The sequence below is a fragment of the Talpa occidentalis genome, unplaced genomic scaffold, assembly GCF_014898055.3.
Source record: "Talpa occidentalis isolate TD23 unplaced genomic scaffold, MPIMG_talOcc4v2.1 talOcc4.12, whole genome shotgun sequence".
Taxonomy (NCBI): Eukaryota; Metazoa; Chordata; class Mammalia; order Eulipotyphla; family Talpidae; genus Talpa; species Talpa occidentalis.
This window is the reverse complement of record NW_023601212.1, coordinates 37,300,199-37,325,189: the sequence shown is the minus strand read 5'-3', so window position 1 is coordinate 37,325,189 and position 24,991 is coordinate 37,300,199. Positions and strand designations below refer to the sequence as shown.

The window sequence follows — 24,991 nt, the reverse complement described above, 5'->3', positions numbered from 1 at the left end:
AGTGAGACCATCCGGTATTTTTCTTTTTCTTTTTGGCTTATTTCGCTGAGCATGATCCCTTCCAGTGCCATCCATGTTGCTGCAAATTGCATGTGTATATCTTTTTTGAATGCTGAGTAATATTCCATGGTGTATATGGACCACATCTTCTTGATCCAGTCATCTGTTTTTGGGCATTTTGGTTGTTTCCAAAGCTTAGCTATTGTAAATAGTGCTGCTATAAACATAGGCATGCAGGTGCTCTTTGGAATTGATGTTTCGGTGTCCTTTGGGTAAATACCTAGGAGTGGAATTGCTGGATCATATGGAAGCTCTATGTTTAGTAGATCAAGAAATCTCCACACAGCTCTCCATAGTGGTTGGACCAGTTTGCACTCCCACCAACAGTGCAGGAGAGTTCCTTTTTCTCCACAACCTCGCCAACATTTGTTGTTGCTAGTTTTTTTAATATGTGCCATTCTCACTGGTGTGAGATGGTATCTTATTGTAGTTTTGATTTGCATTTCCCTGATTACAAGTGATGTTGAACATTTTTTCATATGCCTGTTGGCCATTTGCATTTCCTCTTCAGAGAAATTTCTTTTTAGCTCTTCTGCCCATTTTTTGACTGGATTATTTTCTTTGTTTTTGTTGAGTCTCATCAGCTCTTTGTAGATTTTTGCGATCAGTCCTTTATCATTAGTGTTGGGTGCTAAAAGTTCTCCCAGTCAGTGGGGTTTCTCTTTGTTTTTGTTATTGTCTCTTTTGCTGTGCAGAAGCTTTTTAATTTGATGTAGTCCCAGCTGTTGACCTTTGCCTTCACCATCACTGCTTTGGGTGATGTGTCTGTAAAGATGTCTTTGATGTGCATATCATGGAGTGTTTCGCCTATATTTCCTTCTATGTATTTTATGGTTTCAGGTCTTATGTCTAGTTCTTTAATCCATTTTGAGTTGGTTTTTGTGCATGGTGTTAGGTAGTAGTCAAGCTTCATTCTTTTGCATGTAGCAACCCAGTTTTCCCAGCACTATTTATTGAACAAACTTTCTTTGCTCCAATGCATATTCTTTGCTCCTTTGTTAAAGATTAGTTGGCCATAAATCTGTGGGTTTATTTCTGGATTTTCTATTCGATTCCATTGGTCTGTGTGTCTGTTCTTTTTCCAATACCATGCAGTTTTAATGATTATGGCTTTGTAGTATAGTTTGAAGTCTGGGCATGTGATGCCTCCATTCCCTTCTATTTTTTTCAGGAGAACTTTGGCTATTTGGGGTTTTTGGTGATTCCATATGAATTTCATCAATAATAGTTCTATTTCTTTGAAGAATGACATTGAAATTTTGATTGGAATCACATTGAATCTGTATATTGCTTTTGGTAGGATGGCCATTTTAATAATGTTTATTCTTCCAATCCATGAGCAGGGGATGTCTTTCCATTTCTTTGTGTCTTCTTCTATTTCCTTTAACAGTGTTTTATAGTTTTCTTTGTATTGGTCCTTTACCTCTTTTGTTAGATTTATTCCCAAGTATTTGATTTTTTTTGTTTCGATAATAAAAGGGATTTTTTTTATTTCTTCTTGTTCACATTTATTTTTTGTGTATAGGAAGGCTACTGACTTTTACGTATTGATTTTGTATCCTTCCACTTTACTGAACTGATTGATTAGTTGAATTAATTTTTCTGTGGAGTTTTTGGGGTTCTCTATGTATATTATCATATCATCTGCAAATAGTGATAGTTTGACTTCTTCTTTTCCTATTTGGATTCCTTGGATGTCTTTCTTTTGTCTTATTGCTCTGGGTATGATTTCCAGTATTATATTGAAAAGCAGTGGTGAGAGTGGACATCCTTGTCTTGTTCCAGATCTTAATGGAAATGCTTTCAGCTTTTCATCATTGAGAATGATACTGGCTGTTGGCTTGTCGTATATGGCCTTTATGATGTTGAGGTATGTTCCTTGTATCCCAAGAATTTCAAGGGCTTTTATCATGAATGGGTGTTGCACTTTGTCGAAAGCTTTCTTGGCATCTATTGATATTATCATATGGTTTTTATATTTCTTTTTGTTTATGTGTTGGATAACGTTGATTAATTTTCGGATGTTGAACCATCCTTGTGTCCCTGGAATGAATCCTACTTGGTCGTGGTGAATTATCTTATGGATACATTGTTGGATTCTGACAGCTAAAATTTTATTGAGGATTTTTGCATCAGTGTTCATTAGGGAGATTGGTCTGTAGTTTTCTTTTTTTGTGTCGTCCTTGTTCGGTTTTGGTATTAGTGTAATGTTGGCTTCATAGAATGTGTTTGGTATTATCCCTTCTTTCTCAATTTTTTCCCTCAGGACCCTACACATGGCCTGTCATCTAACATCTCCATGCCACTGCTCATGTGGCTCCCTGTTCTTAAAAAGCCCTTCCTCTCCAGACCTGTGGAGTTGACAACTTCCACTCATACTTTACTCTAAGGTCAAACATTACTTCCATGCTAGGCTTAGGGACCCATTTATCCATTAATTTAAGCATCCTTTATTGAACATCCTCATCATGCTAATTACTGTGCCCTTGAGTCAGTTACAGTGGCATGTGGCAGCCACTCAAGGAAGTGGCAGCCTGATTTGGGTAACTTGGAGGTAATCGTTACAGTAGAGTGTGACAAGTATTTTGGGAGCACAAGGGCATGTCTGCAGACCATCTGAGAGAACAGAGTGTCTCAGAAAAGTGGTTCCTGAGCTGAGTCCTGAAGTGCCTGGAAAACTAGGGCAAGGAGGTGTGGAGATGCTTTTGTGGTTTGTTTGATTTTCTGTTTGTTTTTAATCAGGTCAACTGAACTGGTTCAGTCATTTGGCTAATGATAAACTTTTGTTGCTCTCACACTTGCCTGATAGACCTTATGTCTACATCCTGTCAACTCTTTTTCTATATCCCTGGGCTTCCTAATCTGCCCCATTGTCTGCACCTCTGTTGGTCTCTCTCTGTTGGTGTTTGGATATATGACCCAGGGACCAACTGTCCTGAGAGCCTTTATATATCTGGGTAGTTGAATAACTACAGTCTTCTTCATAATCAGAAAGTTTGAAGTTAGAGGAAGCTAGAGGGGTGGGGGATTTCATTCATGAAAGGAAATAATTTCCTGAATTAGGCTCCGTACTATTTCCTCCTATTGTACCCTACCTCCAGTATTGGTCCTCTGGAGAGAAGTATGTTTTCTTCTTTTCCTTATCAGAAATGGCTGCATCAATTTTCTTTACAGTTGGGGGAAAACAAAGGGTAGCTTTGGATAAGTTTGGTTGCCTCTTGGATAACCTACTCGTACCTCATTTTCTCTGACAGCCCAGAACTGATCTCTTGAAAAAAGAAACACCCAAAATTTCTAATGAAACCTTTGGCTTTATATATGATTTTTTTAGTGCATTGCTATGGCAAGGAGGAAGTTTTAGTTTTCATTCCAACCACTAACCCAATACCAAGTTCATAGCTGGCATTAATAAATACTTCTTGAAAGAGTGAATGAATGAACAAATAAATGAGTGGATAACTGATATTCTGCCTTTTCTGAGTCTTATATTTATTAACTGTAAATTATAATGGTTAGTCCCAGTTATTTCTTACAATAGCTGGTGAATTCATAATCTACATTTCTTACCTATACCTGTCAAGCTTCACATCAATAAATCAGTTGGTTACTGGACACTTTCTCTTGGATACTTTATGATTGATCACCAAACCCAGTCTGTGCTTCTGACTCTCTTAGGAATCTACCCACATTTGAATGAATTTGGGTAATGGAATCCTGTCAGTTTCTCTGCTTTTATTTTATTACATCATGCCCTCCCACACCAGGCCTGAATTCTTTCCTTACATCACAGTCAGCTTAACTATTCTAAAATGCTAGTCAGTTGTGTATCTTTCTTGCTTCACCTGAATTGAGTGACTTTTACTTGTCCAAACAGTTCCAGATACACTCTTACTTGTGTATACACAATTCCTTCTGCCTTAAAGAACTTTCCATTCCCTGTTTACCCAGCTGCTCTCTACACAGCAGAGTCCTTGAAGACTCATATATAAGATAACATTTCTTTGCTGAGCTTGGATATGGGTAAGGTGCTCTTCCTCTGGGCCTCTGGGCCCCTGGCTCTCCTCATTGCTAGTGTGAATCAGACAGTCAGCTGATGACTTCATTTCTGCTGCCCTTTCTACAACAGAGCCCCTTTAGCATGGTTCTCAGCATACTGCAAGTGATAAATACAGGTTAGATAAATGAATGGATAATAGTAGCACTTTAGAGTTATATAATCTTTTACTAATGCAATTTCTTGTTATTTCATTAATTCTCATAAAAATGGGATCCTAAGAAATACATGTTTTAAAAATTCCCACATAGTGTGGCATTTAAAATTACTCCCAAGTAACTTATGAGTCAAGAAAAAATTAAAAATGGAAATTTTAAATACTTAAAAATGAACAAAATGAAAATACTATGTATCAACACTGTGGGATGAGCAAAAGTTGGGAAGAAAGGGATATTTGCTGCCCAAAAATAGATGACTGGATCAAGAAGATGTGGTACATATACACCATGGAATATTACTCAGCATTCAAAAAAGATAAACACATGCAATTTGCAGCAACATGGATGGCGCTGGAAGGGATCATGCTCAGCGAAATAAGCCAGAAAGAAAAAGAAAAATACTGGATGGTCTCACCCATAGCAGGAATCTAGAAAACTTAAATAAGGGACCAGGAAAATGAATAACTATAAGAAAGTGAAAATCAAAATCAACAAAAAACTATGAACCAGAGACACTCTATGGGGGTAGGGGGCGGGAGGGGAGGGATTGGGGTCAAAATAAGGGGGTTGCAATTGTATGGGGAATATAAAAATAAAATTTATTATAAAAAAAAGAAAGGGATATTTGTAAGCATAGACATATATTAGCAAAGAAGAAAGGCTATAATAAGAGAAGGATCAAACTTCTAAAAATCACAATGAATTCAAAGAAAACAAAATTTAGGGCAATAATAAGGATATGGATTGAAACTAAATAGAAAATCAAAATACAAGAGAGTGTATCAACACAGCAAAGAGTAGTTCTTAATAGAAGATTTAAAAAAATTCTTTAATATCTTTCATTATCCTATCAAATTAATGGAGAAAGCACAAAGATTCAATATTAGGGAAGAAAAAGGGAAAATATCATTAGCAGTAATTAAAATGACAACAAAATCATATTCCAAAAATTTTATACCAGCTGATTTGGAAGCAGACACAGTTGAAAAATTCCTAGGAAAACACTAACAAAACAGACCCAAAACATAATAAAAGCTCAAATAATATACTATCAGTAGAACACTATGAAACAATAGTTTATGAAAACAGTGGTTTGCAAAGGAGCCAACAGTTCTGAATAGTTCCATTAGTTATCAGTTTCTGCACTGGCACATCATCTTTTCTATCAATAGTTAAGCTTTATGAAGTGGGATATTTTTCCTCATTCTCTCCAGGAACATCCTGGCTATTCTTGGCCTTTCTTCTTCCTTTACCTCAAGGTGGGGTCAACCATGGTTCAATTTTTGCTCCCTATCTCCTTGCCCATGAGATCAGGGCTGTCTCTGTCTGAGACCACATTCTAGACCTGCTTTAAAATGTCTTCCTCTTCTCATAAAAACATTCCTCACCAAGGAATTCCAGTTTCAGCCTCTGATCCTAGTGAACTGGACTGAGGCTAAGGTGAGCAGTGATGGGGGTGGGCTCCGCCGTGTTGGTCTGGATATTGTCAACTTTGGCATCATTCAGTGATATGAACAGTGACAATGAGTGAGCCATTCTCTCTACTTATATTACACTTTGGTCTAAAAATAATGATGAGAGAGAAAAGACTTGCCCAAAGGAGAGGTTCAGGGCTTTCCAAATTCTTGATTTAAGAACTGCCTGTCTCAAAATCAGTATCTCAAACTATTTTCAAATCTCTATGTATTTTGAAAGTCTGCACAGACACTATTGAGCATGCTGTGAAGTCCTTATAAAACAAACTTGTGGAACTTGAAAGCCACCCACAGGACTCCTACTAACATTAACATCCTCCCAAATCAGTCAGGATCAGCTGGATAATGCTTGTTTAGATAAACCGGATAGCGCTAACAATAGCTAGCATCTCAGTGGCTTTTCCAATAAAGCTCATTTCTTGTTGAAGCCAAATCTGCTGAAGCTTGGAAGGGAGGCAAATATCTTTTCGAAACTCTTCATCAGATTACTACAGTCACTGCAGCAAAGGGGAGAACACGGGACAGTTTACACCAGCAGTCTATGTTTCCATCTGGAAGTGATATTGGCCTCCTCTGGACACAACCCATTGGCCAGGATGAGTCATAAGCCACTGCCCACCATTCATTGGACTGCCAGAAATGTAACCCTCCCCTGGGCTCAGAAAAGAAGATGAATATGCCCTTGAAAAACTCTACCCTGCCATCCCTGCTCTTGTAGGAGCAGTTTGGGAATCCTTGCATGGACATGGGAAGTAGGTCCCTCCTCCCTGTCTTTCTGTGGGATGTCAGTTCCATGAGAATAGAGAATGTTTGAACTTTTTCTATATCCTAATTTCCCCTATGAATATTTTGAATATTTATCTGCTTCCCATTTCAGATATGGGAGTTGATCTCTCTAAGTTGTGACTTCATAACCAGGAAGTAACAATAGACTGTAACAGATTTAAAACTAAAATTATAAGAGAGCATAGACAAGGATGGCTTTATTCCAAAGATAAAACACTTTATTTTCTGTAATAGAAGCTGTCCCTTGCATGTTAGGATGATACGAGTGGCTGCTTACATGTTCTTGAAAGGCTTTTCCTCAGGTGAAGATTCTTATCTCTCATCTCTTTTTTCTTGAAAGAGATGTTTATCATTAAGGCTGCTCCCAGGACTAATGTCTGAGACTTAGACGTTGGAAAGAAGCTTCTCTCTTTGCAAAACTGGCCCATGTGACTAAACAAGTAATGAATTTCTTCACCCTCATTTGTGGAACTGAATTATAGCAGTACATAGCAAATTACAATCTCAATTGTGAAAAGCGTGCAGAATGAAATACAATAATATTATACTTAAAGACTATTGTATTTGAATGCATGGCTCTTCAAGAAAACACTTTCTTGGGCTGTTGAAATATATTTTTCTGTTCACTATGTGATGGTCAATTATTATCTGCAGTTGAACCAGCTGTTTGTTTTCAGGAGAGTCAAAATTCTCTTAGTTTTAGGATCAAATTTGTATTGTCTTGTTCCATGAAAGAAATAGAAAAATCCTAGAAATAAAACAAAAGAGACTTACTACATTATACAAATGATTTCTAGGTTTATCTTGGATTCTTGAAGAACCCAAGTTATTTGTACGAACAAATATTTTTGGCACTTGTTTTTCCAAATGAAAACATTGATGTTCCTATAGCAACAAAATAGAGTAAATACATATATGTTCATTTACCATCTTTCTTGAAGACAGCATCAACTTTGTTGCCTATTCCAGGAAAGTCTTCCACTATCATTTTGGGATAGCCTGCATCCATGGAGCGTTTATATTCATCATACCTGGTAAAAAAAAAAAAAAGTGTTAGAATCATTTGTTAAACTGTTACGTCTATGGATCATGGGAAAATGGGGTGGGGAGTGTGGATAAGGGAGAGTAAGAGGCTGGGTCCCTCTGAACCCCAGCAAGGATTCTAATTCTCCATACACTGCCCTGTTAAGGTCACTGTAATGACCGGTAAGTTGCTGTTGGTTGAAGTTACTCTATGAAACTGTGTACCTTCTTTTTACATCCTTTTCAAATTCAGCCCTGTGTTCTCCTCTGATTCTCAGCATAAGTGTTGCATCGTGATGACTGATAATTAGACGTGGAAGCTAGACTGACTACAGGCTTCACATGAAATATTTTCTGCATTTGGCCTTTACCTCCAGTACTGGTTAGCAACAAAGAAGTATGTTTTTCCAGTTTCTTCCTCAGAAACAGCAGCATCAATGTGTTTCACACTTCTTGGGAAGCCGAAGGAGCTGTAGATGTCCTTGGGGTATCCGTATAATGCGTCCTGCCCCTGAACTGCCCAGTACTTGTTACCTGTCAATTAATAAACAGGGATGAAAACATTTGCCCAGGATGCCGGTAGACAGGAAGCAGATTCCCTGCTCAGCATTTTGTCTTATAGGCAGCAGCAATGTCCTGGCTGTACAATTCATTTATCTGGGAAGCTTTTTGAATGTACTGATGCCAGTATCCTACCCTAGACTGATTAAGTCAGTAGACATTTTAAGGTTTACTAGATTATTCTAATCTGTGGCAAACTTTGTGAATGGTTAGTTTATGGGATTAAGGGCATCTTTGCAAAGCTAGATATTCAGATGACTAAGGAGTTTCCTTCTGGAAGCTCAGCCTTATAAAGTTCATTCCTCCAGGTTGTGCAGGGGCTGTGGAAGTTCACACCAATGATATCCTAATGGCTGGAGTGTTGTAATGACTCACCATCTCTGATGGCTTGCAACCCCAGGTAAAAATCATTGCATCTGCAGAACACAGTTCCAAATAATTGACTTTATGTGGTTTCCAGAGTTTATATGTTTATACCTCGTAAGCCCCACATCATATAAAACCACTGATTTTTCTTGAAGTCAGGTTTGGTTTCATGGCACAAATGGTTTTTTTTTAACCCCTTTTGAAAAAGCAATTTGAAGCTTGGTTTGTCTAAAATCATGGGGGATTTCATGAAATAGAAAGTCTGTTTCAAGGTTTTGTGTCCCGCCAAAGTGCATTCAGTTCATTGCCTTGAATATAAGACTGTGTCACATGTCTTAACATTTGGACTTTGCCACAAATGTCTTTGCAGAAATACTAGTGTTGGGTATAGTGTCTTCTAAACTAAAAGCTGATCATTTTTTGTATTTCATCATGATAAAATCAAAGAAATTACCATTCAATTCATGGCAATTCAGGACTTATACTTTCATATACATACAAGTTGCTTGGAAATCTTTGTTAAAGTTCAGAAGGTGAGGTATAGGGGCTGACAATGTTGTTAGACCTTAAGGACATTATACTAAGTGAGATTCTTTATTCCTAATTGCTGCTGGTCTGAGGACCCTATGTTTACAGCAAGCCTGCTGTATGTTTATACCTAGTAAGCCTGCCCACTGGAGACCTATCCTCACTCAGAAGAGTCATTTGTATTAATACAGGTTCTCAGAAATCACATGATTCAAATGTTAAGTTATATCCTCTTTATGGTGTTGAACCAAGTCTCTCAATTTTATTCCTGTGCACCCCAGGAGTGTAGAGAGGACTTATAATACACAAGTAAATACTTTTCTAAGTCCAGACTCATAAATAGATCAGAAAATGTCTATTTCCATCCACTCTTACACTTTTTATTTATTTTTTAAATTTTATTTTTAGATTGATTTATTTATTTATACAAGAACCCTGGGGTACAGGCCAGATGTGGGGGTGGGTGAGAGGATTCACCAGAGACAGAGCGGGGAACAGAGCAGGCAGACTGACTGAAATACACTGCTGAGAGAAGCAGCAGGTGAGACAGGAGAGGTCTGCTGCGCCATGTGGGACCCTCACAGGCCGGCTGGGATTGAACCCACGCTGCAAAGGCTGCGGACAGCTTCACAGCGCTGTGCTCAACAACCTGCGCCACTAGGGGAGGCCCTACACTTTTTATTTAAAATAACTCAGAGGTGCTCTGTGCAATTCTTACTTAAGGTGATAGACTCTTTTTGATTGGTAGATGAAACTGTTAGCTTCTCAGAAGCCCATGGAGAGAAAGTAGTTAGTACTCTCATATCTCAGCCCCAAAACAGATGAAAAATTAATTCATACCAAAATGAAAGGGAAATGGAAATATTACCTTTGAAAAACCGGACTTCATCTCTATAGACAACTTCGTAAGCAGCTTGAAATCCTTTTGGCAAATGTGGCCAGAAAACAGAAATGAGGTTGAGCTCAACTTCTGGATAGTAGGAATTTGTACGCATATAGAATCTGATTTGTAAAAAAGGAAAAGATTTTGATCTAAGTGACGACAATTTCTGGTTGACATCCAGTTCCTTATTGCTGGCACTTGTGATGTACTGGTAAATATTTAACATCTGGCTCTCCCAGATGGGGGTGGGCGGAGACTTAGTTTATAGCGTTTGCTTAATTTTGTGTGGAAATACAGGTCAAGGCAGATTTCAGTAGTGCACCTTTGTATTTCCAGCATACACAAACATCAGACATAAACAATCTCAAGAGCTTAAAGAAATAGTAAACTGTAGCAAAATAATTTCAAAAGATGATTTTTGATTATTTTTATGCCCTGAAAGGTTCTCTTTTCTCTGCCTTACTTTACTGATCTGTAAAATGGAATTATATTGACTGATTTTTTTTTTCCTTTGATGGTATATTTTCCTGGGGCTCAAATAGAATACGCATGGGGAACCAAATTTGCTGTTTTTCATCTTGTGGAAATGCAAGCAATTGCTGCCATACTGTGAGGTATATTAATATGTGTAAGATAAATGCATGTCAAGCGCAGTGGTGGCCCACAGAGACCCAGAGTGGTGAATGTTGTCATTCTTACAAATGCAAAACACAAAGAACCTGAGGTCTCACCTGTCTTTGAAGAACATCATTTCTCCCCGAATTGTAGTTATAGCATCAAAAGTGAGCTTGTTATCACACACTTTTGGGGTTTGTGGGACATTTGGCTGGATAGGATTTTCGGAAGGTCCTAAAGAAAAAAAAGATCTGGAATTAGTTTTGGCATTAGAAAACTACATAGACAACAAATGACAGCTCCTTCCAGGTTGTAGCTAATGGCGGTGTCAGTGACCCCATGGCCCACATTTTCCTTATTCTCACCGTATATGGCCTGGATGCCATTGATGTCATCCTGATTTAGCTCAACATCATCACTGAAGATGTAATTGGGGTACATCAAAGCCCCAATATCAGTAGAGTGAGAGAGTCCAAGGGAATGACCCAATTCATGAGCCGCAACACGATACAAGTTGTAATCTAAATGGGCCAATAAAGTTGTTTGCAATTATTTGAAATGTTTTCATCTTTCAGAGACATTTAATTAAAAAACCACATACCACCCCACAAAAGGCAATCCTCATATTTCCTTGATAATGTTTGGAAATATTTTTAAAACTTTTTCTGAAGGCTGGAGGAGTGCATTTATTAATAGTTAAAAAAATAGGTGCAAGCCTAAACTCTATATGATGACACTGAGTAAAGGAAAAACTCAGCTGTGTTTCTAACACAAATTGGTCAATCATATCAGTGAGTCAATGGGACATATTATTTCAGAGAGGCAATAGAGTTCAATAAATATATTTCCTCCTACATACAAATCTGACACTGGTGTACTGCTAGAAATTTTAGAAAACACAACCTCCTCTCTTTTAATTCCCACATAGTCTTACAATTTCCATAGTGTTACTACCAGTGTTAAATTGTGGTATGTCTTTTTAGTAAAAAACAAACTCTACGAGATTCCTACAAATAGAACATTACAAGTTCCAACATCTTTTAAACAGAAATTTGAGAGTGGCTTATTTGTAGGCAATATATTGTTAATAACAGAAATATCCTTCTCTTACATGTTTCTCAATGTAGCATTAATTTTCTCAGTAGCAGCAGAAATGTGCATACTTCTATTAAACATGCATTCTTTCGGTTAAATATACCAGTATCACAATGAACCATGAAGGAGAGGAGGAACTGAGATTGGCAAAATTCATTGACTCACTTCTGGAATCACTGGTCCATGTTTCATCTTCATCAAAATGAACATCACCTCCAATTCCTGGGCCTGGTTGAAAAGCATGGGCAAGGATTCCATCAGGTCCATAAAAGGGATTGTTGTCATAGTGATCTGCAAGAAACAATTCAAGCAGTGTCCTTCATGATTCTGTTTAGACTGACCCAGCAGGACAAACATTAGCTTTCTAAGAGACCAACAGAACTCACAGAACATGATATATAGCGCCCCTCCTTAAACCTGTGAGGTTGACATTCCCCTTAAAGAATTCCAGGTGCAAAGCTGAAGAGATTTAGGAGCAAGGTGAAGTTAAGGTGAGACTATTCTCATGTGACAGGAAGGGCTTACCTCCCCACACAAAGGAGAGCATTATGTCTGCCTGACCCTGAAAGACCCTTCTGAAAGTCAGGGGAGAGACTTTGCTCCAGAGTTGAAAGGCTTTCTCGATGGCGTGGTCCACATCTGCTCTTGGCAAATCTGGTGTGTAGTTTTCGATCCTTAAAATGAAATAAAAATACACATCAGATCTGTATTCTTACGACTTTGAGGGAAAACATTCTCACATTGGTGCTCATCCTGGTTACCTGTAGGTCAGGTGTGTGTGCTCCCATCGAGGGTTCCCTGGAGTGAGTTTAAAGCGGAGGGTCACATCGGACACCCCACATCTGGGCTGCTTCATCTTTTTCAGAGTTTCAGCATCTGGCTTCCCAGTCACCTTCAGCCCAAAAAATTCCTGCATTTGCTTCAGCTTTTCAGCAAGTGGATCATGGCTTCTCTGCTTTTTTTGCATCCCATCAATCTTTAGGTTGTAGTAGTTTTCCAGATATTTCTAAGATAAAATTATTGAGATAGTGGATGGAAAATCATTCTCATTTATCTAAAAATGGACAGTATAATGTTTAAGCTGAAACAGAGAACAACTCAAGTTTGTGTTTAGATTTTTTTTTTAAAGATTTATTTATCTATACAAGCACTGGGTACAGTCAGAAGCGCAGGAGGGTGAGTGGATTCACCAGAGCCAGAACAGGGAGCAGAACAGGCAAACTGACTGAAATACACTGCCGAAGGGAGCAGCAGGGTGGCAGGGTGGCAGGAGGGGTCTGAGCGCCAAGTGGGACTCTCGCTGGCAGCCGGGGATAGAACCAGCGCTGCAAAAGTTGTGGGCAGCCTCACAGCCCAACACTCAACTGCTGTGCCACTGAGGAGGCCCCTGTGCTTAGATTTTATGGTTCTTATTGTCCTATTAATTCAAATATAATTTCAGAGTTGAATTTTCCCTGCCATTGATTACTTTGAAGTCGGAATTACACTTTGTAGAACCGCATCAGCACACTGTCTGTTGATTTCTCTCTCACCTCTAGTTGGAAAAAGAGACAACTGGCTGAATACATTTTCAGAAAAAAATTTCTTAATGTATGAAATCCTCCCTTAAATAAAGTCCATTATACTACTATCACTGTTATACTGTAGAAGAAAAGTGAAAAAAAAGGCTTTTGTGTTTCTGGCATGTATAAGGCAGCTTTTACCTGGACCATCTCCATATCTTGTTCTTGTGTGTCGGATGTTGCTGGGAAGCCCTGAGAGCCCAGGGCCCAGAGCAGCAGCAGCAGAGGAAGGCTGGACATGCTGGCTCTTTCTTCTCAGCCGAAGGAAATCACCTGCCAGCTGCTTTAATAACTCAACTAGGAAGCTCCTTTATATGCAGAGTCTTTGTACTCCTGGAGAGCCAGAGGCTGTCTGACTCACGTTTCACAACATCCTCTTGATTAGCAATGAATAGCCTGAGCAATCATAAGAAAGGGTGACTCTGAGCAGATTATTTGGGTTTGCTTAGTGTTGCAATATTATGATTAATATCAAATAGTACCTGTGTGAAGGAGACACATTCCTTGGGGTAAGCACTCGTTTTCTCCATTTCATTTCTATTGATATCCTATTTGAGAAGAGCCTGTTATATACCCTGATCAAAGAGTACTTTGTGACCTTTTTAAAAATGGGCTTTGCTGCTTGATTCTGCCTGTTGCAAGGTACTCTGGGTTTTGCACCCACCTTGCCCCCAGGGTAGAGGGCACACATTGGCACTGTGTAACCTGTAGCTGTTCAGCATCTGTACTGACCAAAATTCAACTCTGCAGGCATTCATCTTGGGGCAGCTCTCCCAAGTTCAGCAGGATTCCCTTCTGCCTTTACTTAGTTGCCTGTAACACTATTTCCATAACACCATGATTTTGCCATCTTCGTCCAGGCCCAGGATTTGAGAGTCTTGGCTGAGAAGACCCCTGTCTTCAGTAGAGTATGAGATAACTCCCTACTCCATGCAGACCCTGTCCATCAGTATCATGGGACAAATAGGGTCCTTCTTTGAAACCTTGTACTGGGTAGAGGTTGAGGTAGAGGCTGACAAAATGACTAGGTGACGCAGGGCCTGGCAAAGACCAAGTAGGAGTCTAGGGTCTTATTTTTAATCCTCCTGATTCCCTTTGATGTGAGCATATCTTGCTCCCCAAGGCTAGACAGCAATTGTTTATTCTTCATAGACATTCCCTCACCTATGTAAACATTCATTCAGAAGATCTTATTTAGCTATCTTCTTTGCTATAGGAGGGAGCAAATTAGTAAGCACATCTGATGGGACCTTAAGATGACTTTCACAGAGTCTATTTAAAGTTGCACATATTAGTTTTAGTAGAAGGTACTGTGACAGAAGAGACTGGAGCTGTCTAGCCCAAAATTTCCTGAGGTACCTTCATCCTCCAACCTCCATCATATTTTTTGCCAAACCTTAGTGCTACCTCTTGTATTAGATTTATTTTTATTTTAATGTACTTTAAAAGTGTTGTCTCATTATAAGCAATTGATGGAGATTAAGAGTAGAAAAACTGAAAAGGAGGCACCACAAAACCAGAAACCTGGCTCAGGCAATGCTGGGAGCTGGAGGTAGGGGTCAAAGTGATTAACATAGTCGTTAAACCAGCTTTAGAAATGAAAAATCCTTAGGTGCCAACTGCTATAGCAAGTATCAGAACAGAGAGTATCACAAGGTGCAGACCAGACATGGGGAAATGGAAATCGAGGGTCATTGTAGAGAATCACTGGTCCTTACAAATCAACCCAGTACAAGGGACAACCCCCTCCCTCCACAAAAGAAAGAGGATATGGAGATTGAGGACCATCAGAGATTCTCTCTGGTCCTTTTCAAATTCTGCATAGTTATTCAAAATTAACAAAAATGAACCACTCCACAAAGGAATGACCCCTCCCAAGGAGACGATAGCTATGTAAGTGCAATCTCTGCACTGGTGGGGGGCAGCAGCCCTTCTGCCCACCTGTGACTATGCAGGTGTTTCTCTTGGCCAAACTTTTCCTTTTGCAAAGCAAAGGGAAAAATCACCATGTCAGTGCTTCTCTTTACCGACTTCCGGCAGAGCAGCAGAGGCAGCTCTCCTCCCAAGCTGCCCACCTGTGACCATGCAGGCCTCCTTTTTTAGCAAACCTTTCCCTTTCAGCGGCAGCCCTTTCTGCCCACTTGTGTCTATGCAAGTGTCCTTTATTATTCTCTCCATTTTATAATAAACAGGCCCTTTTGGATACTATTAACTTCTCTGCCTTGTGGAGAAACTCACCTGGCAAACTCCCCAGTCCCGCTAAAAGGGGAGCTCTGGTGAAACTTTTCCCAGAGTTAATCCAAGGAATCCACTCTCCAAGCCCAAAACCTTCAAAACTGACTTCACAATCATATTTGTAAAATCATAGTTTAATGGGCTATTTTTTTTTTCCCTAACGGAATTTGTGTACTGAAGGTAAGAGGAGGCAAGCAATGTAAAAATCAGAAGCCTATCTGGCTTGAATTGACTTTTCTTTCTTTTCTGTTCAAAAGGGGTTGGATTGCATTTGTGCCTTTTCTAAGGTCCTGGTTTGCTAGTGAAATCCTTATAGGGAGGATGCCATTGGGCGATTCTTTAAGGCACCCTCCCTGCAGGAGCACTCTTAGGGAGCAGGAGTATTGCTCCTGGCTGCCTGCTTCTTTCCTTTCTGCTCATGTGTACTGCCGAATAGTCATTGTACATGACAGTGAGCCCAGCTGATGCAGTGAAACAGGTCAGGTCTCTCTTCCTGTCCCCTCAGATAAGCATTCCTATCTGTTACATTTAACAAGTTTGTCTTCTTGCAGTCTGAGGAAAAAGAAGGATATCCCAAAGAGGATAATAAGGATGTTAAATATCAGGTGTTAACAAAGCAGGCTGGTGCCCACCTGAAAACTCCATATGCCTGCATCAAAAGGATGTGCTGACCCTTGCCCGTCTCCCTTTTGTTTGACTCCTTTGTATAAATGCCCCTGCCCTCTGCCAAAGAGCAGGACGGTGGTGTTTCAGAACAAGTCTGCTGCCCTCCTCAGTTTGTCAACAAATTAAATTACTTTCCTTCTCCTCAAACTCTGTTTCCTTTTATTGGCCGAGGGAAACTGAGACCGGCGTTCGGTGTCACAGGCACCAGGATCAAGGGACACTGGAAGCCCACCTGCCATCTCGGCACTATTTTGAGTCCTTTTGTAACAGGGTGGTCCCCAGGAAAGGGGGAGGTTCCCTGCCCCACACAAGAGAGGGTGGAGCTGAGCAGGAATAGAAGAGGAGAAGCTGCAGAAGAGACTGAGGAAGGAAGCAGGATGGAGCCAGGAGACCTGGAGGAGGCGCATGGAGCCTAGAGACACGTGAAGAAACTGCGCTTGTCTTTTGGTCGTGGACTGTGTGACACAGATGTGGGTGAGACCCGTGGGGAGGTGACCATGGCAGCTTTTATCTTGATGTTGATTTTGCTCTTTTCCTTCCGGGCTTGTCCGGTTGTTTGTGACCCTTTGCTGTGGGTCCCCACTGGAAGATGCTTTAGACTTGAGGCAGGCTTTGGGGCCCTGCTCTGGGCCGATCCCATATGGATGGACTTTTACCCACGAGGGGATGGGTAACTTTGGGTGCTTCATTTAGAAACTAGACTCTTTGCCTTCCCTGTGTTGTTTCCTAGTTTAATTAAAGTTCCTTCCCATTAAAGTCTCCTATGTTTTGTGTTGATGCGGCGGATGGCAGAACCCATTTAGAATAGGCAGGTTTGCGGGGTTTGGGCTGCCCCTCTCCCTGTCCTATAACACTTTGTCAATTTGTCTCAAGCCAGAGGATCTTTTTGATAGTCCAAGATCCAAGGAACTCCTTTTCCTTGAATATGCTCAGGCCCTCCTTTGTTAATAAGCCTTTTTACCCCAGCGAGTCTATGAACCATTACCAGCACTGTTTCCATGGCATGGGCCACGTGAGAAGGCATTTTGGGGAGGGAGGTCCATTGAAACCTTGGCCAGGAAAAGAATTTGTACAAATGGAAAAATCCACATTCCTGGTCCAGAGTGCCTTGGATGCCACTGGTGGTATCCATTCCACTGTTGGTGAGAAAACTGCTCTAAAGCTGTAGCTTCTCTACTCACGCTCCATGATCCTTCCTTGAAAGTGTTTAGATGAAACTTAAAGTTAAGAAACACTTGTTTATCTTCTTCAACACCTTCCCTAGAATGCCACATTTCCTTTCTCAGGTTTTCTCTTTCCTTCTTGATTTCTGCTTTTCTATTCTAACAACATCTTTGTGTTTAAATGTTCCTTTAACATATACTGCCTTGATTTGAAAGAGCTTGTTTACTCCCTAAATTTTTAGCCACAGCTTCCTCATCTGTGAGTTCACAGGGTAAGAGGAAATAGAGGTTCTCATGAAAATAAAATGGTTTCCTTCTTGTGGACAGATGGGATGGACAGCAGAGAACATGAGCAACTGAAGGAACTTCTGTGCAGGCAAGGGGAAGAAATGAAAGGTATTCTTCATAATCAAGGTTTAGCGCAATCTATGTTTTTAAAACCAAGGGGTCGACTAACAAGAAATCTGGTCAATGCAAACAGTTTGCTCCCCACAGCTCCATGAGGGCGTGGGAAACAAGGGTCATAAGGGTTTAACTCAAGGGAACAGCATTGTGACCATTTGGGGTTGAGCAAGAAATTACACAAGATACCACCCTGCAAGAATCTCATGAAATGTTCACTCTAGCAAGACTCTATGTATCCTTCAGTTTTAGAGTTCTCAAATACTTGTGAAATACTGTATCCTTACTTAAACAGAATCCCTTTTGGAAAATCTGCATATAAACCAGATGAAAGCAGAAGTGCTGAGATGGAAGTGGTAACAAGGGCTGTGAGTGCTTCACTTTCACTTTGTCCTCTGAGCCCTTTCTCTAGCCAAGTTCCTAATTCCTAAGGAACAGTGAGGGTTCAATGGATTGAAGCTCAAAAACATGGCCTAGGGGCTTCATTTACCAGATTAAAGAAACTAAAGATCAGAGACACTGCCTTCAGGCCAGGGGAGTGCACCTCCATCTGGATTAGAGGGCAGGAGTGGGAAAAAAGGCAGATAGAGCTTTAGGAAAAAAGATAGATTAAAAAAAAGGCAGATAGAGCTTTAGGAAAAAAGGCAGATAGAGTGCACCTCCATCTGGATTAGAGGGCAGGAGTGGGAAAAAAGGCAGATAGAGCTTGAACTAACACCACAGTCTTTTGGCTTGAGTCCAAAGCTCTTGATCTAAAAATTTCATTACAACTTCAAGAATGCTGACATGGATTGGAAACTGGTTATTTCAAACAGTGTTTTATTAAATTTATTCCTAAAATAACAAATAATTTAAAATTAAGTTTTGGTTAAACAGGATGCCTGGTCCTGAATCATGAGATTTCCAGTTAGATATTCATAGCAGCATGCATGTAACCTCTGGCCTAGTGCTAGTGGATGATCTATTGGTGAGTAAAAGAGAAAACAAAAAAATCTAGACTAAACAGGGATTAAGTTCTACTCAAATCCTAGCAATGCCTGAAGTTAGCAGTTTCCAAGAAACTCAAAACATGTTAACATTTTATTGACCTACACATAATTTTGTGGAAATTATCCCACTACCCTTTATCCCCTGGGAGAATGAAAGCTTAAGAGGGCTCTCATAAGTGTGGCTGCATCAGCCGACTCCTGACCCTTTCCAAACAAGCATGTTTTCCCACGGTTTTCTTGGTCACTTCATGGTGGCTGCTCTGTGTAAAGAAGCAAATGTTTGCATTTTTCCATATTGAATTCAATCTTGGAACTCAGACTTGCTTTCTATTTTTTTTTGTGCTTGGAAATACATCTTTTACAATTCTATAATTCAATTTGTGTGTCACTTTTTTTCAATTTTTTTCTCTTGAAATGGTCTTTAATCAGAAACTTTAGGTATTTAAATATTAAACTAAAATTTAAAGTTTTGGAAGTAACATGAGTTTTGTCCCACCCCATATACACACTCTATATATGGCCACATGGTAGCTTCATGGACAACCAAAGACTTATCAGACACTCTGCACCTGCTGGCATTTCAGTCTTCATGGTTACCTTCCAGATAGAAATGAGTGACACATCAACCCTGAATCACTTACTGTGCATGGGTCTGGACTCCAGCGCAACCCCTAGCTGGCTTCATGGTGCTCCCATCACCAGACAGGACACAAACACACTCCAGGTACAGAGACAACATGTTGTGAGACTCTGGGACGTGGTTCCCTTAATTCCATGATGTCTACAATAATGTCTCCATGCCACCCTCCTGTCCTTCAGGCCAGAAAGAATCTTCCTTTTCAAGCTTACCAAAATTTATGAAATTGCAGTTTGTAGATACTACTTCAATTTAGTTTAGTAAGTGTTTATGATGATTAATGAGCAAATGAGACCATAAATAAAGAGATGCCATATCACACCTAAAAGTGATCATATCATTTCTCCTTAGCCTCAGTTGTCTTCAAGCAGTTTATTGTCCATCTTTAGATTTTTATTTCTTTTACTCTCCTAAGATTAAAGTTATTTTGAATAGGAGTAGTTTGGATATGGCCATTAGTCTTTGCTCATTATTTTAAGCATTTTATTAATTTTTTGATAACATTCTCCCTGGTGGATAGATTATTAGACACTTTGGAAAATGCTTATAGGGAACATATCCTTGAGACATGCCTACAGACATTTGCAGCTGTAGCTTTCCTTGAAGGAAGTTCAAATGAAGGCCCCTGGTAGGAATGAGTGTGCTTGTATCATGGTTCAGCCCAGTCATGTTATAACCTTTCTATCTTATTCTTCATGTCTTTACCTGTAGATTTGAGATGCATAAGGAAGTTTAGGGCATCCTTATGAGATTTTGATAACGTGGCAATGTCTAGAATCTGACTTGCTTGGGGATCTGTGATGTACACATACATACTGCTTTTTCAGCATAGACCTTTTGTTCCTATGAATAGGTCCTCAAATTATATTCTATTATTACAGACTTTTTCTATGTTTTTGACAAAGCAGAATCACTTTGGAAGGGAATTTAGTAATCATTTTATCCAGTTCTTTAAAATTTCTCTCAATTACTCATGTCCCAGCGATAAAACATTATGATGAAATCTGGGTTGTTCAGCTGGTTTTGAGTTCGTCAACACTTAGGACTGTTGGGTGAAAGAAATAACAATTGGCAGTCACTGGGTCCTCGTCACCTTTAACATGCATGACTATTTTGCCCTCACAATAATCATGTGAAATAGTTAGGGCAAATACTATTATTTATGTTTCGTATTTGAAGAAACTCAAAAGTTTCTATGGTTTTCAAGTTTATCTCACTATCAAGTGGTAGAGCTAGAAACTTGAAATTAGGTTTTTAGTTATAAAGCCATATGACTTAGCTCTTAATACAAAAGGTTAAACCATGACAATATCTTTATATATTTGAGGTTGGAATGCAATTATTAGTTCTAGTAGAAAATTACTGTTGAAACAACTAGTGAGACAGCATGGTCCCTATTTGCTTAAATAGATGTCTCCCCCTGTAATCTCAGCCTTTCTCTTTTCCAAAAAATTTTTCCTTTATAAAGATATTTTCTCTCATCCTGTGAACATGTCTTCCCTATGAAATGGATTAATGACCTCAATGACAACTATCATTTCAGTCCATTATTCCTCAAGCATCTCTCTTCTCTTTACCATCAGTCTTACTGCTTAACCTTTTACCTAGACTTTAACCCCTTGTACTGTTCTCTCAAAAGCTGCTATTAACTCCCACCACCAAGTCAAATGGCCTTTTTTCAGTTCACGTTCTCATTGATCCTTTATCGCACTTAATGCTCAGTCTTGGAAATCATTTTTTGCTTGGTTTGGGAATTCCTGTACTTTTTTTTTGTCCCTGTACCTTCCTGATTATTTCTCTTCTTTGCTGGCATTTCTTCCTTTCTCCTCCTCCTGAACATCAAGGTCCTGCTCTGAGTACTCATTTTTGATCTCTGGCCACTATTTTCTGGGACTGTCTCATCACTATTTCCTGGGACTGTCTTCAGTCAACATCCTTACAAAAATTGCTCCCTCAATTCTAACCTTAGTCTTTTCCAGAATTCCTATCTCAGTTTCAGCTGCTCCCAGGGCATCACCTAGATGTATTTGATTTCATTTCCCTTTAAGCCAGGATTAATTTTTCCTTACTTTTCTACTTGCTTTCTAGCACAGAGCTTCTTATACTGCAGTTTGGATTCCTATACAAGCTCTGTCAATGGTTAATCAAATGACCATTTTCTCACCTAAATTGTGTAAGAAGCAATTTAGGTGGGTTAGGGGTTTTCTGAGACTGAAATAAGATAATACATGAATACAACTATAATATGTTGGTACAATGACCAGATCATAGCGAGCACACACAAAATACTTGTAATTATTTTTATGATTAAAATCCTTCAGTGATTCCCATTTCTGAAACAACTATTAACTAATGGTAGCATTCAATATCTCACATGGTCAGTTCTAAAAATGACTTCCCCATCTTACATCCTAAGCTTCCAGACAATTTGAATTGCATTGTTTTGCAAATGTGTCTTGCATCTTGTTTTTCTACCTTGTCATACTTTTTATTCCTCTACTTAATATTTCTACTTAATACAATTCTGTAAGATCTAGTTTAAATGTTATTTCATTCACAGAGATTCTATTTCCTCCTATGAAATAGGTCTACTTTTTTAATTAAAAAAATACACTTTCTTAAAGCACTTCTATTTTCTTTACCTTAATTTCACTCTCATAATGTAAAGTGATTTGTTGAAAGGAGGGCTAATATCTTCTTTATGTGCGCGTCCCTCTCTATTTTCCAGGGCTTACCAGCCTTATATTCATTTGCTTGATATGGAAACTGTAAGGTTATAATTCAGTAGAATGGAAAAGTCATCCATTAACACTTCTGATAGTATATGTCTCTGCTTTCTGAAAGTGTTTTTTCAGCTGGTAAGACCAAGAGGGAACATAGTCACTATGAGTGCTGAAATGGTTAAATCCAAGGAATAGTAGTGAACTCTCAAAGAAATTAAAACTATCAAATTGCAATAATGTATCTGGACAAGAAGAAGTTAGGTAAGTATTTCCTAAAATTTTGTATTCAAAAATTTGAATGCATATAGACTTAACTCATACCCATTTATTAAATGGGTATGATATATAAGACATTGGGATACATGCGATGAATTATAAAAATAATGAGGCACTGATTTTGTTCTCAAAAGTTAATTTCTCATGAAACAGTTTCAGCCTGATTCATGTATAAATGATCATTTCTTCAAATAGCTGTTAAAATCTTATATGCCAATATAGGCATATATCTCTAAATTTCATTATGGAAGACAATACGAAAAACAAGATGCAAGCTGTAAGTGTGTGCTTTCCAGACATTTTATCTAGAACTAATTTAATGGTCAAAGCAAATTTAATTAGTCCTCTTTGTCTACACATGTAAGTGTGACTCTTTTAGTTCTGGCACTTCTAAGTCCTGATAGCAGATTTTGGCATATTGACATAAATAACATCATTTAATGTGTTAGAGAGGTAAGTAGAGAGAGACTTAGAAGAGCTGTGTGGTTAGAGAGTTGTCTGGACTATCTTTCAATAAACTCTCCTTGTAGGGTCTTCTGTTTGGTTCTGGGGGCTGTTGAAAATAGAGGGTTCTCAAAACATGAGTATTCATTAGGATTTGGTGTAGGGGTAAGGACATGTTACTAGTCAATTTCAGAATCACATAATACATGTGGAGGCTTTTAGAAAGTCATTGCATTTCAGAAAGGGGAAAAGTTACTGAATGTTTGAATTGCCTCATAAAATAATTTTATCTTCACAACCAGTTGAAAAGAAAATCAACTTTTACTTCCCTATTTCATATTAGTGTTCTTTGACATTGGGTAACATTATTTTTGAAATTTAATTAGAAGAGTTTCTGGCACACAATAACAGTAGAAGAAACATCCTTGGTTTTTTGTTTGTATTACTGTTTTATTGTTTTTATTACTGTTTCTCCTTTACCAGCTAAATTCAGTGAAGAGGTAGTACAGAGATAGCCACTAGTATGCTACTTCAACCATATTCCATGGTGGCCCAGGCCGGGCATGGATCCCAAATGGAAGTTCATAAAAGATGATGTCCTCCCCTCAGGCACAAGCCCAATTTTCCTCCATGGTTTTGGCAAATGAAACTAGATTTCCAGGTCACACACCCTTCAAAAGAAGAATGCTTATGATGGAGCAGGAGAATGTATACAGAGAGAATGATTGGGATATATGTTTTTTTTTAATTTTTATTTTTTTAGATTTATTTATTCATGCATACAAGAACTGGGGTACAGGCCAGATGCATGGGAGGGTGAGAGGGGAGAACAGAACAGGCAGATTGACTGAAATACACTGAGGGGAGCAGCAAGCAAGACAGGAGAGGTCTGCCGCACCATGTGGGATTCTCACCTGCCGGCCAGGATCAAACCTGTGCTGCAGAAGCTGTGGACAGCTTCACAGAGCTGTGCTCAACCGCCTGTGCCACCAGGGGAGGCCCGGGATATATGGTTTTAAGAGAAAGCTTCTCTCAGGTTTAGAGCCAGACCCCTCAGAAGACTCTAGCTAGCTTCAAAACTAGAGAGTATTTTCTTCCCTGGCCTTGCAGCTTACCCTGAGGTCTTAGAGTACTGTCAAATATCCTAGAGTCCTGTTTCATTTCAGAGTCCTGATGTTAAGTTTATAAGAACAAATGCATATATTCACATATACTAAGGGCTTAGCATATTTTCTGTACAAAAAGAACCAATGTGTAATGCATATGAAGCTTCGTGACTCAATATCTGCAAATATAAATACATAAATGTACATAACAATGTACCTATAAAAGAATATATGCACACAGTTCTATAGCAAAAACTACATATTTAACATATATTACCATCATATGTAATGTGAGACATGAGTGTTTTTATGCTCCATAATTTCTCCTAACCTTGTGAGGAGGTCACATCAGGTATCTTTAATGAAGAGAAGAAAGGAATCAGGGTTGAGGAAAACACGAGATAGGAGCAGTTTCCTTAAACTGAGAATATTTAGGTAGTTCCCACCAGACATAAACACCTAGATTGCCCTTAGGCTCCCTGAAGCTCCTGAGGAGATGTGAGGGGGGTCTAGGAAGGCAGCGTTCCTTACAGCTGGATCCTTCTGTAATAATAGTGAGGAAAAAATAGACACACATTATCTTCTCCAAGGTACCCATAGGTGGCAGAGTGGAGATTGAAGCCCAGGGCTGTCTGTTTCCAAAGTTAATAATGTGCATTGCCATGTCAGTGGTTTATGTACAAAACTGTGACTTTCTAATACTAGTGAGTGAAGATAGTTATCAGTACATGAGCAGTGGGTATTTAGGAGGAAGCTCTTTCAAGTACCCTTTAAAGGGTGTGGTAGTATAACAGAATTTTGAATCATTTGACTTAGTTTTGAATCACAGCTGAGCAATCTTGGAGTTATCTGCAAAAAGGAAATTCTAATGCCTAGCCCATTTGTTTATGATATAATTGAACTTTGTAAACCAGATGACTTCAAGTTGTAATTAAATTACCTTCTGACCTTTACAACTGTCCTGTGATCAGGGACTAAAGAGCAATGCCATGTAGACAGATTCAGAGATATGAAGTCCATCTTCTTGGTCGACAGTTAGTATGTCCCTAGAATATTAATCTAAGAACCACACAGAATTATAGTACTGGAACCAGCATTGTGACTTGTAATAAATTTGAATTTTATAAAGCAGATTTAGATTCAAAATTCAGTTTTGCCACCAGGGAAATGCATATAAAAACTAC

At 39.1% G+C, this 24,991-nt stretch overlaps 1 protein-coding gene and 1 long non-coding RNA gene across 2 annotated transcripts in view; one reads left to right on the top strand and one right to left on the bottom strand.

Annotated features, from left to right (window-relative positions):
• Positions 1-24,991, top strand: part of LOC129145479 (uncharacterized) — a 63,484-nt gene that overhangs the window by 12,230 nt on the left and 26,263 nt on the right. The window lies entirely within an intron of this gene.
• On the bottom strand, positions 6,735-13,488 carry MMP1 (matrix metallopeptidase 1). The gene is made up of 10 exons (XM_037505716.2): positions 13,308-13,488; positions 12,366-12,610; positions 12,130-12,278; positions 11,770-11,895; positions 10,875-11,030; positions 10,626-10,743; positions 9,880-10,013; positions 7,928-8,090; positions 7,461-7,564; positions 6,735-7,281 (listed from the first exon to the last, which is right to left on the bottom strand). The coding sequence occupies exons 1-10, from the start codon at positions 13,404-13,406 to the stop codon at positions 7,178-7,180; spliced, it is 1,398 nt and encodes a 465-aa protein (XP_037361613.1). The 5' UTR covers positions 13,407-13,488; the 3' UTR covers positions 6,735-7,177.